Below are 14,410 nucleotides of genomic sequence, written 5' to 3'. Positions count from 1 at the left end.
TTCTCTCTTAGGGAATTAAGATAAAGCATTCTCAAAATGATCGCTCTTGCAAATTCCCATTAGGGATAAACCTAAAACAGGCATTTATAGGTGGAGGAAAAAGGGTATTTTCCCTTAGGTATCCTTGGTTGACAAAAAAAAAAAAAAAAACTGAATATATATTTTTATCTTATTCAAATTCCTATGTATGATCTTGGAAAAGCCTATCTAATAGGTAAATAGATATCTTTTTCTCTCTCCATATATATAATAAGACACATATATGTAACATGTATCTATATATAAAGAGAAATACATATATTTAAGCCTCTATTTATTGGAGATAGCAGATAGTCAGCCAGTAGAGTACACATTTTACCATGCACGAAAACTGGAGTTCAAACCTCCAGCTACCATATAAGGACATCATGAAGGAGAAAGCTTCATATACAGTGGAGAAGTGCCATGGTGTCTCTCCTTTTATTTCTTTCTCTCTCAGCCTCTCTTTTTCCAAAATTGAAAGAAAAAAAAAATGAGTCTGCTAGGAGCAGAAAAACAGTATAGGCACTAAATCTCCATAAATCTTTGGCAGCAGGAAAAGAATATGTGTGTGTTCTTTACCATTCCATAGATAGTTATATAGTGAAGAATTTATGTGTGCTGTGTATTTATTATATCTGTGTGTCCATATACACATGCATATAGGTACATGCACAGGTGTATATTTGACATATAGTCTGCAGGTGTGCAGGTATATTTATGTTTGTGCATAGATGCCAAATGTTTATGCTATAATGCTCACTGAAAAAGGCAGAAGTAACAAAGTCTTCTAACATGAACACAGCTTGCATAAGCATGTGAGCTGAGGTTGGGTGGGAACACACACACACACACACACACACACACACACACACCACACCACACCACACCATACGAACTCAAGATGGGATAATGACAATGACAGACAATGATAGCTCCTACCACATCATTACATCTGTATCATTTTCTTTCTTTTTTAAAAAATGTTTTTTTAATTTTTTAATATTTATTTATTTATTGGATAGAGATCACCAGAAATTGAGAGGAAGAGGGTGACAGGAAGAGAGACAGAGAGATACCTGCAGCCCTGTTTCACCACTTCCAAAGCTGTCCCCTTGCAGGTGGGGGCCAGGGGCTCGAACCTGGGTCCCTGAGCACTGTAAAATGTATGCTCAACCATGTGTGCCACCACCTAGCCCCTGTATCTTCTTTTTTTTATATATAATTTTTTAATTTATTCCCTTTTGTTGCCCTTGTTGTTTTATTGTTGTAGTTCTTCTTATTGTTGTTGTTGATGTTGTCATTGTTGGATATGACAGAGAGAAATGGAGAGAGGAGGGGAAGACAGAGGGGGAGAGAAAGACAGACACCTGCAGACCTGCTTCACCGCCTGTAAAGCTACTCCCCTGCAGGTGGGGAGCCGGGGGCTCGAACCGGGATCCTTATGCCGGTCTTTACCCTTAGCACCACTTGCGCTTAACCCACTGCACTACTGTCTGACTCCCCCTGTATCATTTTCTAATCCTCTCTTAATATAAGTATATTTGACTATTTAGTTACTTCTACACTGTTGTACATAGTTGTAGCATCCTTGGTATATTGCATTATTTTTTTTACCTCCTCTCTAATTAAACTGAGCACAAGGAAAGTTTGAAGGCTTCATATTCTTTTATGTTGCCCATTGTTGTACTTAGAGTAAATAGTTGGTAAGCATTCCCTGAATTAATGAGGTGTTCAAATGATGAGTGGGAAAACAGGTATATGGATGGATAGACCGATGGACAGACAGACGACTGGATGAGAACTTTGTTTCTTTTCATAGTTAAGCCAAATGCTTAGAACCCAGAAACCCTGATTCCAAACAAAGCTTGAAAATATAAGTGGTGGACCACTGTTTCCATGAGGTAGTGGCAGAGTGATATTCCCTGTGCCCTTCATGCAATGCTTCTGCTTTTAGTCTTGATCCCTGCCCCACTAGGGGAAGAAAGAGACAGGCTGGGGGGATGGATTGATTTGCCAATGCCCAAGTTCAGTGGAGAAGAAATTACAGAAGCCAGACCTCCCACCTTCTACACCCTACAATGATCCTGGGTCCATGCTCTCAGAGGGATAAAGAATAGGAAAGCTATCAAAGGAGGGGATTGTGTATGGAGTTCCGGGGGTGGGAATTGTGTGGAAATGTACCCCTCTTATCCTATGGTCTTGTCAAGATTTCCATTTTATAAATAAAAATTTTTTTAAAAGTTTAGTCCAGGGCACTGAAAATCTGTGAGGAGAAGCAGAGCCTACCACCATGAAAATAGAATTGTGTTCTAGAAAACAGAGACTGTGGAGGTCATAGAATCTGGTTATCCATCTCTGGGCAGAATAAAAGTCTTGCTGGGGAGTCAGGCACAGCGGGTAAGTGCACATGGCGAAAAGCGCAGGAACCGGCGTAAGGACCCCGGTTTGAGCCCCCGGCTTCCCACCTGGATGGGGTGTCACTTCACAGGCAGTGAAGCAGGTCTTCAGGTGTCTATCTTTCTCTCCCCCTCTGTCTTCCCCTTTGTTGTAAATTAACTTAAAAAGAGGTATGGGGTTGGGGCTGCTTGTGGCACATATAGAAGAATTCACAGCAGGAGCTCGGAACCGGTTTAATCAATACACGGTTTATTAGGGTGAAACAGGTAAAAGGCAAAATAAGCAATTCTCATCAAGGGTTAAGCGTATACTAGGTCTATAAAGTCTGAATATGGTTATCAAAGTTGAATCCCATAAGATAAACAATTATCAGCTCTGGTAAAGGTTGTTCATGGCTGTAGAGGGGTCTAAAAGTTTACTGGCTACAGAGTCACACGTGTTCAGTTCCCAGGAGAAGCAGCCATGGCGGATACCTGACCAGAAGAAGCTTCTGACCAGAAGCAGCAGTAGCAGCAGCCAAAGAGGCTCAGGTGCTCCAAGTCCCTTGCTTTTATACACTCCATTCTCTGAAGCACCTCCTCAGGGTGAGGTTATTTGTGTGCTAATAGTCCCAAACTCCTGCTGGGGTCACCACACCCCTCCTCTTTCCATTTCTCTCTGTCCTATCCAACAAGGACTACATCAACAACAACAACAACTTCAACAAGAAAACAACAAGGGCAACAAAAGGGAATAAATGATAGGAGTTCAGGGGAGATGATTTAGTGTCCTTTGTCAGTTCAGTGTTCTTTGTCCTGAAGAAAAGCAACAGTTTCACCAGATGTTTGTGACAGATGTTATTGGAAGTTATCGGTTTATCAAAAAGTAGCTTATTTCCCTCCCTAGAACTCTAAAATATCCCCCACAAAGGCAGCTTGTAAGTTAAGCAAAAAAAGAAAATGTTCCTAGTTTCAATGATGCTCACTTCTTCAGTCATGGGAAACTCAGTAGTGGAGAGGCCTGCAGGGTGATGCATCATTCAGCTTGCTCTTCTATGTTCAGAAGCTACATAGAAAGCAATCTGGACATAAAGAATCTTTGAGGGGTGACAAAGAAAGTGCTGTGGGGAGCCAGAGAGATGGCGTAGCTGTGGTGCATTGGACATTCCTGCCTAAAGCCCCACTGGTCCAAATTGAATCCTCAGTGTCACCATATGTCAACACTGAACAAAGGTCTGATCTCTCTGTCCCCCCCCTTTTTTTATCTCTCTCATGAAAAATAAATAAACCTTTAAAAATCTGTAATTTCTTTAAAAGGGAGGTATTATGAGTTCACAGGTGATTGGATAAATCGATTACAAGAATCAAGGCCTTAAGCAAGCATGGAGTCCCACTCTATGTATGGAGACATATTTATGACAGAATGGATGGTGTTATCCTTGACTACTAGAGATTTAATAAAATTCAAGATTTCATAAAAAGGTTTTTAAAAATCACTTAAAATTCAAACCTTGGTAGCATCCTTTATTTACAGGGTAGAAAGGAAATTAAGCAATAAATTGCTATAGCTGGACATTATCCATTAGGAAGCTATACTCAACTGAAAACCAGAGTTCAGGACTAGATATTTCAGGAACTGACTCCAGGGGTTTTACTCCTTGAATGGCTTGGTCCTATTGGGATTAGGATGGCTCACATCTGAGAGTTTTAGCCCTTCCACACTTTCTTCAGATGCCTTCTGTTGTGGGTCCCAATCACCTTGCAAACTGATTAGCTGATAAGGAAAACCAGCCTTCAGTGTTAGAGCATTGGAATTCCACTGCATTCTTTGGCATTGGAAAGTGGGGTTGTTCTCACAGGCACACAACAACAACACAGGCACAAGCTTCTCTCTCCAGTTTTCCAGAGCTCCCAGAATGAAATTGGGATTTTACAAATTTGCAAGCTAATAGGCCAGAAATATCTGGCAGCTAGGACAGGTTTTCTAGCCCTGTCCTAGTCCAGGAGGAGGAAATGAGTTCATCATGTCCAGTTGATCCAACTCTACTTTCAGTCAGGGTCACAGGCTGGAACAAACTGGTGGGTTGGAGGTGAGAAAGTCAGCTAGATGGCTCCCCCTAGTGGGAGAGTGGCACAATGCTCCAGAACTACACCCTTAAGCAGGCTGTTCAGTGCAGTCCAAAGAAAGGTACCCATCGGGTCTCATGGGAACCAACACAAAATCTTTGGACCAGGTGGTGGTGCACCTGGGTGAGTGCACATGTTATAGTGCACAAGGACCCAGGCTCCAGCCCCCAGTCCCCACCTGCAGGGGGAAAGCTTCACAATTGGTGAAGCAGTGCTGCAGGTGTCTTTCTGTCTCTCTCCCTCTCTATCATCCCCTCCTCACCTCAATTTCTGGCTGTCTCTACCCAATAAATAAATGAAGATAATATTTAAAAATTATTTACTGCAAATACCTCACAAGGTCTCTGGGATTTTCACTTCTTCCTCAGTAAATGCGGGGAGTGGAAAAGCAAAGCCTTCCTTGCCTTTCAACCAGAAAGTTGTCTGTTCTCCTTTGCCCTGTAGGAGAGAAGGGAGAGAGCTGGGGAAGAGAAGAGGCTGGGAAATCTGGGCTCAAAGCAGACAGCTGAGCTCATTCTTGCCTGCTTAATTAAATTGTTGTTTGTACCCAGAACTGCAAGAGTCAGGGGATAGCTCAGTGAGGAAAAGTCCTCCTTATAAAGCATTAGAAGTGGTCCAGGAGGTGGCACAGTGGGTAAAACATTAGACTCTCAAGCATGAGGTCCAGAGTTTGACTCCCATCAGTACATGTACCAGAGTGATATCTGGTTCCTTCTCCTTTCCTGTCATTCTCATTAATAAATAAATAAAATCTTTTGAAGAAGAAGAAGAAGAAGAAGAAGAAGAAGAAGAAGAAGAAGAAGAAGAAGAAGAAGAAGGAGAAGGAGAAAGCATTTGAAGATTTCCTTGAACTTTTCTGTCTAGATGGGCAGTAAGTAATGGCCTACAGAATAAGAAACAATGGAGTCTACTGTGAAGAAAATACCCAGTGTTGATTAGAACTACTTTGGGAACCTACCAAATTACCAGAGCATCCAGAGACCACAACTCTACCCAGATCTTCAACTCTACCCAGCTGAGAAACTTCTCTAAAGAACAAGGAATATCAAAGATCACCTGAGACTGCAACAATACGAGATTGGGACTACTTTGGGCACATACCAAGTCACTGGTGAGTGAAAACATGTGTGGCTCATAGACAGAGATGAGCCTAAGGTGAGATTCCTGGGGCTAAAGCCTATCTACTCCCAAGTGGCTGGTAACAGTCTGGCAGCTTGCCAGTGGAGGAGGCACCTCTAGTCTATTTTACAAACAAAAAGACTGCTAAAGGGAGGAGAGGACTCCCCTAAGACTCACCAAATGCAACTGTGACTCTGTCTCCATTTGCTACTGCCCCCAGAGGCTGAAGCACCCAGAAGAAGGCCCTGTGCTGACACTGGAAGGCAGAGAACTAACCAGGAAACTCAGGAGAAGATCTATACCCCAGTGGTCTAGTAGTGGGGCTGTATAGTGGGGAGTCTTTCCACATTGTTCTCCTGATAAGAACATGGTGAATAATTGTCTCAGAACCTACAAACTGTAAAATGGGACTTGTTCAGAAACTAACAGGGCCCAGCAGTGCTGCCTAGCTTGGCAGAGAAGCTGAATTGAGCCCTGAGCTTTGGATCCTTGGGGTGTGGGAGTTTCTTTGCATAACCACTATATTAACTCTCCCTGCTTTATTTATTGGTTAGGAGTGAGTGATTAAGTTAAAAACACCTACTTATAGGTAAACCCCCCCATGCTACCATACCCTACAGGGAAGAAAAGGGACAAAAGAGGCTTTAACAGCCACTGTTCTTCAACTCAGGGACTGAGATAATGTTGAAATAACTGTTATTTCCACAACTGTGAACTCTTTAAGTACTTTACTTAGACACAAGGCAATCCAGGAAAGAGTGATCACTGGACTAAAAATTTCTGAGGGAAGGACCTCATAACACACTGTAATAATGGTTAAACCAAGGAGAAACATTGGAGAAATGAACCAGGACAAAAGTCCAGCTTAAAGCCCCCAAAGGTAGAAACACAGAAAAAGAAGATCAACATCCAAACGCTAGCTAAGGAATTAGTCACAGGAGTGTGGAAAGAGTTTGAAAGAATTGTCATCAGAAATGCAGAAATGAGTCTCTGAAAGAAAGCACTAACTATCTAGAGGTGAAGAACTGAAATAGTTGAGCCAAGAGCACAAAAAAACTGAACAAGCTAATACAGTATCAGAACAGGGTAACAAAATAGCTGAACTACAGAAAACAACAGAGGGGAGAGAGAATAGAATAAATGATTCAGAAAACAGAATTAGCAAGATTGAGGATGAATTAGAGGAAACTAAGAAGTAAGAGATCTCAAGATGAGATTAAGAGATACTGAAAACAACAGAGACACATGATGACTTCAAAAGAAATAATATAGGCATTATATGCCTACCAGAGGAAGAAAGAGAGGGAAGGGAAAAAGTATTCTGAAGGACAAAATAGCAGAGAACTTCCCTAGTCTAGACAACATAGAAGACATAATGGTTCAAGAAGCCCAAAGGGACCCAAACAGAATTAACCCAGACTTAAAGTCACCAAGACACAACATATTTAGAATGAAAAGGAATAAAGATAAAGAGAGGATCCTAAAGGCTGCAAAAGAACAAAGAGTCACATACAGAGGAAAACCCATAAGATTAGCAGCAGACTTCTCCACACAAACACTATAGGCCAGAAGAGAATGACAAGATATCTATTGAGTGCTCAATGAGAAAGGCTTTCAACCATGAATACTGTATACCGCTAGCCTGGCATTCAGACTAGATGGAGGCTTTAAACCTTCTCAGACAAGCAACAGTTGAAGGAATCAACTATCACCAAGCCCACCCTAAAAGAAGTTCTGAAAGGTCTCCTATAAATAATCACCATAAACTTGCCATATATCAGAACACTCTAAAGATCTATAATAATGGCATTAAAATATCTTTAATCTATGATATCAATAAATATCAATGGCCTTAATCCACCTATTAAAAGGCACAGAGTAGGAAGATGGATCAAAAAGCACAACCCAACCATATGTTGTCTGCAGGAAACCCACCTAACTCAACAAGACAATCACAGACTCAAAGTGAAAGGATGGAAATCTACCATAGAAGCCAATGGACCACAACAAAAGGGCTGGAACAGCTATGCTCATATCTAATACAATAGACTTTAAAATAAATAACATTTAAAAAAGATAGGGATGGACATTACTTGGTGCTCAGAGGATAAATCAATCAAGAGGACTTAATGATTATCAACATCTATGCACCCAAAAAAGGTCATCTTAATCAAACATCTGCTGGAAGAGCTACATCAATATATCAACAACAACACAATCATAGTAGGGGACTTCAACACCCCACTCTTTCAACTTGACAGATCATCCAGGCAGAAAATCAAGAAAGAAATGAAGGAGCTAAATGAAGAAATAGATAAACTAGAACTATTGGACATTTTCAGAGTAAATATGGTGATTTCACCATTTTCAGCCCATCTTGGATGGAGCTTGAAGAAATCATGTTAAGTGAAAAAAGTCAGAAACAGAAGAATGAATATGGGATGATTTCATTCACAGGCAGAAGTTGAAAAACCAGATCAGAAGAGAAAAGACTAAACCGAACTTGGACTGGAGTTAGTGTATTGCACCAAAGTAAAAGACTCTGGGGTGGGGGAATTCAGATCCTCAAACCAGATGGCAGAGGACCTAGTGGGGGTCATATTGTTGTGTGGAAAAATGAGAAATATTATGCATGTGTAAACTACTGTATTTACTGTCTACTATAAAACATTAATCCCCCAATAAAGAGATAAAAATAAAATACAATAAAAAGAAAGAAAATAACCAGTGTCATAGCAAACACCCACCATTGCTGAAGACACCCAGCAGCCACCACCACCCCACCTCCACCCCCCACCCCTTGGTGGGAAGGCCAAATTTATCATAAGGGCAAGAAAGCACCAGTGATAGGTATCTTTCAGTGACAGGTATCTTTCAGTGAAAGCTCAGGGCAGAAAAGAGAGAAAAAGGAAAAGTAATATATATATATATTTAAGTGTCTACAGCTGGGTCCTAGAATCCCAGCCAGTGGACTCCTCAGATTCAGAAGGAGAGTTAAAGAGGAAATACAGAAAAAAAGGAAATACGGGCATTATAATTTTTGTACCTATATTTGCAGAAGAAGTAGACACAGCTGTAGCAAATAGCGAAGAGACACCCCAAGGAGCTATTCCAGAGAGGAGTTGAGGTATTTCCTAGCATAGATTCCATCTTGGACCATTTGAAGAAACAGAATTTTCATCTCTGAAGGAAGAAGAGCTGGAAGTTCTGAGACCCTCCAGATGGACCTTGGTGGTCTCCATACACTACTCCTCAGAAAGTCACTCTTCCTATTAAGTTCACCAACTCTCTATCACAGACCTAAATGGTCTGGGGTGGGAGTGGGGAGAAGTTGGCCTGGTCTTACCTTGACTGGAATGGTGCCTCTCTTCTGTAAATGGTACCGTCCCAATGCCAGCAGGGTACCTGCAGTGCTGTCAGAGACATGAATCCGGAGAGCTGCCATAAACCAACCAGTACCTAGTTAATATCTTGGTTGTGATATTCACACATGGGATAGCGGCTAAGCAGAGCACACCCTACATGATCACCATGTTTCTTTAAGCCAGTCCAGGCAACCTTTCTGAAGTCTGGGTCACTTGGGTAGGGAAACCTATCCCTAACCCTAAGCATGGCTTAGACACTGTGGGGTGATGCAACTTGGTAATAAGTTCAAGTTTAGAGCCACGAGAGAACTGACTTCATAAACTGGTAAGTAGTATATTCTCCGTGGATGCAGGTCAGCTGGGTTCCCTGGAATGATATTAGAGCTGAGACATATCACTGAAAATGCGTTATTAACCAGAGTCAGTTTAGGACCCTGCATGCGAATTTATATTTCCAGAGTTCACTCTTAAAATCTATACTATCAAATTAAAAAAGAAGTACTGAAACCTGTGTTTGAGAGAGGGTAAATGACTCTCCAGTGTTTTTATATATTGTGGGAAGTTTATATATTCAATGGGATGCTAAGCTAAAACTTAAATAACTGAGTTATTATTTTTTTCAGCTGACAATATATGTTTCCATTGATATGACATTAATCTTCTATAGTCAAAGCTATAAAAGTACTGTGAAGTGAAAGAATAAATTCCTGAAGTTTACATTTATTGGACTCCATGGACAGATATTTATTCTGCATCATCAAAACTTTACATCAGAGAAGGTGAAAGTACTACCCAACCTTCCTCTTGTACTTGCAAATAAAGTTTTATTGGTACACTGGCACTCTGGTTCATTTACATATTGTCTATCCCTGCTCTCACACTACCATGGAAGCTAAATAGTTGTAACAGAGACTATATATAGCCTTTTACAGGAAAAAAATGCCTATTCCTGTGTTCCATTTAAAGGATCTTATTAATGTGTGCCTGGCTGTTCAAAATAAAGTCTTGCAAAGAGGAAGCTGTGTGTATGTTTATATGCATATTTGAGGATGCAATGCAAAACCCCAACTACAAAGCGAGTAGTTGAGTGTCAGATGGGTAACTATCTTAGCCTCTAAATGGAACACAGTAAACAAAACTTGAATGGGTGGGGGTAGGTAGCATAATGGTTATGCAAAGAAACTCTCATGCCTGAGGCTCTGAAGTCCCAGGTTCAATCCCCCACACCACCATAAACCAGAGCTAATCAGTTCTCTGATTAAGAGAGACAGACAGACAGTGAGAGAGAGGGAGAGAAAGAGAGAGATGAAACCCAAAATCCAAATGGGACTTCTAAAATACCCCCTGGCTAAAGATAGGGGGCTGGGAGGACAGGAGTATTGTGTTTTAAGAGTGCTGCAGATGATACCTACGGGAGCTGCTGCTTTCCATTCTGGATGCCATATTCACAGTGTCCCCAAACAGGCAGTATCTGGGCATAGTGATTCCCACCACGCCAGCCACCACAGGACCTGCCAAGGGAAGAACAGAAAGACATAAGCAGTTTGTGTTCCCCCAGGGATGAATTCTAGGAGATGCACATCAAGTCAACAAATAAGACTCAAGCAGCAAGTGTCAAGTGTGCTCCTAGGGCAAAGCTTGGCATGAATCTTAAGGTTTGTAGAGAGTCAACCTAGAGAACGCAACAACTTCTGATGGAAAGAAACATGATCTATTGCTATGGACTATGTTTATGTCATTCCCCAGACCCCTCCAAATTCATATGTTGAACTGAAATCCCTAATCCTCAGATGATGGCATTAGGGTATTAGGAAGAGGTGTCTTTGGGGATGATATTAGATTCAGATGAAGTCGTGAGGCTTAGTCCTTGTGACAGGATTAGTTGGTGACACTGATAGGGAGAGCAATTGATTCTGACTCAAGTTCAAGTCTTACTTTTGTTGAACTTTTGAAGGTAGACAGGAATAAGGCCAGCTAAATTTGCTGGGCCTGTTACAAAGTGAAACTAAGAATTTATGTATCAGTAAATATATATATTTATTTATAATATATTATGTTATATATATTATAATATATATTTATATATATATTAAGAATTTCAAAACAGAAACAAAAGAGCACTAAGCCTCTGTGTTGGTCATATATCCATAAGTTTGACAAAAACAAAACAGAGCAAAGGACATTTAACAGGGGCAGGGGAGAAAGTAACCCAACGTAACTATTCTGACTTGTGGTTTGTTTTTTTTTGGGGGGGGGAGTTCTATGTCTTGGAGTATTTGGGTGTTTTTGTTATTATCAATCTGGCTAACTGAAAATACCCATGCAAAGTCAGTTCAATCTTTTTTTCCCCTCTGAAGATGTTCCTGGAAGCCTTAGATGTGGGACTTGGATTCAGAGCTACCTAGCTACCTACCATCATACTTACCTGTATGAAGGCCAATCCGGAGCTTGAGCCTCTCCTTGGGCATGTGTCTGATCTGGAAGTGAATGACAGCACTGAGGAAGTGCAAAGACATTGTGGCGATCTCCTCCACATGCTGGATCCCATTCCGGATGGGAAGGCCACTAGCCACCATGTACGCATCTCCAATGGTTTCAACCTCAAAATGGCCAGGAACAGTAAGTGTTGATGAGTATATGGAGAGAAAGAAAGAAAGAAAGAAAGAAAGAAAGAAAGAAAGAAAGAAAGAAAGGAAGGAAGGAAGGAAAAAGGGGGGGAGAGAGAGAGGAAGGAAGGAAGGAAGGAAGGAAGGAAGGAAGGAAAAAGGGGGAGAGAGAGAGGAAGGAAGGAAAGAAGGAAGGAAGGAAGGAAGGAAGGAAGGAAGGAAGGAAGGAAGGAAGGAAGGGAGTTGAAATATATGCTCTAGATGACCACCCTAGGTCCCCAGAGTATCAGTGGCCAACTTGAGGCTGTCTCCTCTTCAGCCAGAGTCTGCTAATCTGTTTTCACCGGAGCCACTAAGGATCATGGCAGCAGATGTGAGATCTACGCAAGATCCATTGACAGCACTGAAAGGAAATGAGTCCATCTGAAACTGAAAGAAGTATATTCTGAAGTGAACTAGAGGAACTAGCCAGTAGAAGGTAATTACCTCTTTTAGATATGCATTTGCCCTGAGGAAAAATAATAGAAGGAAACAGAACTGATGGTTCTTGACAAGCACGTACATCTGTGGCTAATCAAGTTCTTTTCCAAGAAAACAAACAGGAATCAAATATTGAGTTTCTGCCATGAATTGAGATGGGCTGCCAGTGTGAACCAAGGCCTATCTCCTAGCTCTTGACTGGTTCACGCCCTCTCAGCTCCATAGAAGACCAACAAGGAGTATATGTTCACACCCCACCCAGGAACCAGCCGTCTCACCTTATACACATCATAAGCTTTGATGATGTGATCAAATAGACTGTATAGGTCATTCAGGAGCTTGACAACTTGCAAAGGGGAACTGAGAGAACATAGTTTTGTGAACCCAACAATGTCAGAAAAGAAAATGGTCACAGCCTCAAAATGCTCAGGTTCCACGGACCTTCCAGCTATGAGCTGTTCCCCAATGAATCTGAAATCAGATAACAGGATCAACTGAAGCAGTATACAACTAATCCTGTGCCCTTCAGACCCCTGTGGTATCATTCCTGTTGACCCTTCTGCTTCAGTGAGTTAGGTTATTGGTTAACAAAATCCAGTATCAATGGGGGGGAGAAGGATTTTGACACCCATTTTCTGCCATCACTTTTTGTACTATTTTCATCTTATTAGTGACTTTAATAATGATTTACAATATTATAAGATTACAGGGGCATAGTTCCATACTCCACCCATAGCGAAGTCCTGCACCCTCCTCACCCATGATAACTACCATAGTTCTCAAATTCTTAAGAGACAGCTCAGCAACTTTAGAGGAAGAGCATAGGACTTGCATTTCATTTCTTTTTTATGATTTAATATTGGTTTTCAAAATTATAAGATAACAGGGATATATAATTCCCACACCTTTCCCAGCACCAGAGTTCTGTTTCCATTTCCACTACTTGAAACTGCAGTAGTTCTCCCAAGATCACAGATATGGGTTTACTATTATTTCTTTCTTTTTCTTTTTCTCTTTTTTTCTTTTCTTTCTTTTTTCTTGGGGGGGAGGGCTTAGTCCCTTCACTATGAATCCACTGCTCCTGGAAAACATTTCTTCCCTTTTGTGACCCTTGTTATTTATCATTGTTGTTGTGATTGTTATTGTTGTCATTGCTATTGTTGTTGAGTAGAACAGAGAGAAATTGAGAAAGGAGAGGAAGACAGAGAGGGGGAGAGAAAGAAAGATACCTGCAGATTTGTTTCACCACTTGTGAAGCGACCCCCTGCAGGTCGGGAGCTGGGGCTCAAACTAGGATCTTCAAGCTGGTCCTTGCACTTTGCGCCATGTGAGCTTCACCCGCTGCACTACAGCCAGACACCCCCCTTCACTATTATTTCTATAAATATAGATACTTGCTCATTTTTTTCTATGGTCCTGCCTCCTCTTCCTTTCTAAGTCACACCTACTACTTCTGAGTGTTCTTCCTTTATCTTTTCTTCCCCTGACCCGCTTCTCTCACCTAGTCCTGATGGATTTGGAATTCAGAGCTATCTGATCATTTCCCTTATAATCCCTTGTGGGAGTATAGATCAAAATTCTTTCTAGAGTGCAGAAGATAAAGTTCTGGCTTCTGTAATTGCTTCTCTGCTGGACCTGGGTGCTGGCAGATGGATCCATGCTGCCCAGCCTATTTCTTTCTTTTTTATTATTATTATTTATTTATAAAAAGAAACACTGACAAAACCATAGGATAAGAGGGGTACAACTCTATCCAATTCCCACCACCAGAACTCCAGATCCCATCCCCTCCCTTGACAGCTTTCCTATTCTTTAACCTTCTGGGAGGATGGACCCAAGGCGCCCAGCCCATTTCTATCTTTCCCTAGTGGGGTAGGGCTCTGAGGAGGTGAAGTTCTAGGATATATTATCCACCTGCATTTTCTCTAGAGATATTTTCATGTCGAGGATTGGGAATAGATTGGGGGCAGGGAGAATAAACGGTACTGCAAGAAGGACTTCTTCCCTGTGATAATTTCATTTTTCTCCTTTTGATTATAGAATCTTATTGTTAAAGTGGAATCTGAAGGTGTGGGAGCAAATGTAAAACACTCATGGATCCACAAATCAATATGTTTGCATCAGTCAACCATTCTCAGGTTAACACTTTAAAATACCCAACCTGTGTGGTCTGAAACTATTTACCTGTAAGCTTAGGATTTTCTAAACCACCATTAATCACAAATGTTAAAATGGCTTTAAAATATTTTTAACAGTCAAAATTAAAATCCCCAATCAAGCTTCCTTTGTCAAGACACACAAGGAGAGTGCAGGTATT

The 14,410-nt window shown here is 41.2% G+C and overlaps 1 protein-coding gene across 1 annotated transcript in view; it reads right to left on the bottom strand.

The window, feature by feature from the left end:
- Nucleotides 1-4,789: 4,789 nt before the first annotated feature.
- LOC103126847 (guanylate cyclase 2G-like) overlaps nucleotides 4,790-14,410 on the bottom strand; it is an 81,583-nt gene continuing 71,962 nt past the window's right edge. The window contains exons 17-21 of the mRNA XM_060172259.1: nucleotides 12,372-12,564; nucleotides 11,433-11,607; nucleotides 10,420-10,518; nucleotides 8,989-9,080; nucleotides 4,790-4,961 (exon numbers count right to left, since the gene is read on the bottom strand). Coding sequence (XP_060028242.1) covers nucleotides 4,857-4,961; nucleotides 8,989-9,080; nucleotides 10,420-10,518; nucleotides 11,433-11,607; nucleotides 12,372-12,564 — 664 coding nt within the window. The 3' untranslated portion in view covers nucleotides 4,790-4,856. The remainder of the gene's footprint in view (nucleotides 4,962-8,988; nucleotides 9,081-10,419; nucleotides 10,519-11,432; nucleotides 11,608-12,371; nucleotides 12,565-14,410) is intronic.

This window comes from Erinaceus europaeus, chromosome 14 (assembly GCF_950295315.1).
Source record: "Erinaceus europaeus chromosome 14, mEriEur2.1, whole genome shotgun sequence".
Lineage (NCBI taxonomy): Eukaryota > Metazoa > Chordata > Mammalia > Eulipotyphla > Erinaceidae > Erinaceus > Erinaceus europaeus.
The sequence above is the reverse complement of the archived record's forward strand: the minus strand, read 5'-3'. Positions and strand labels throughout refer to the sequence as shown.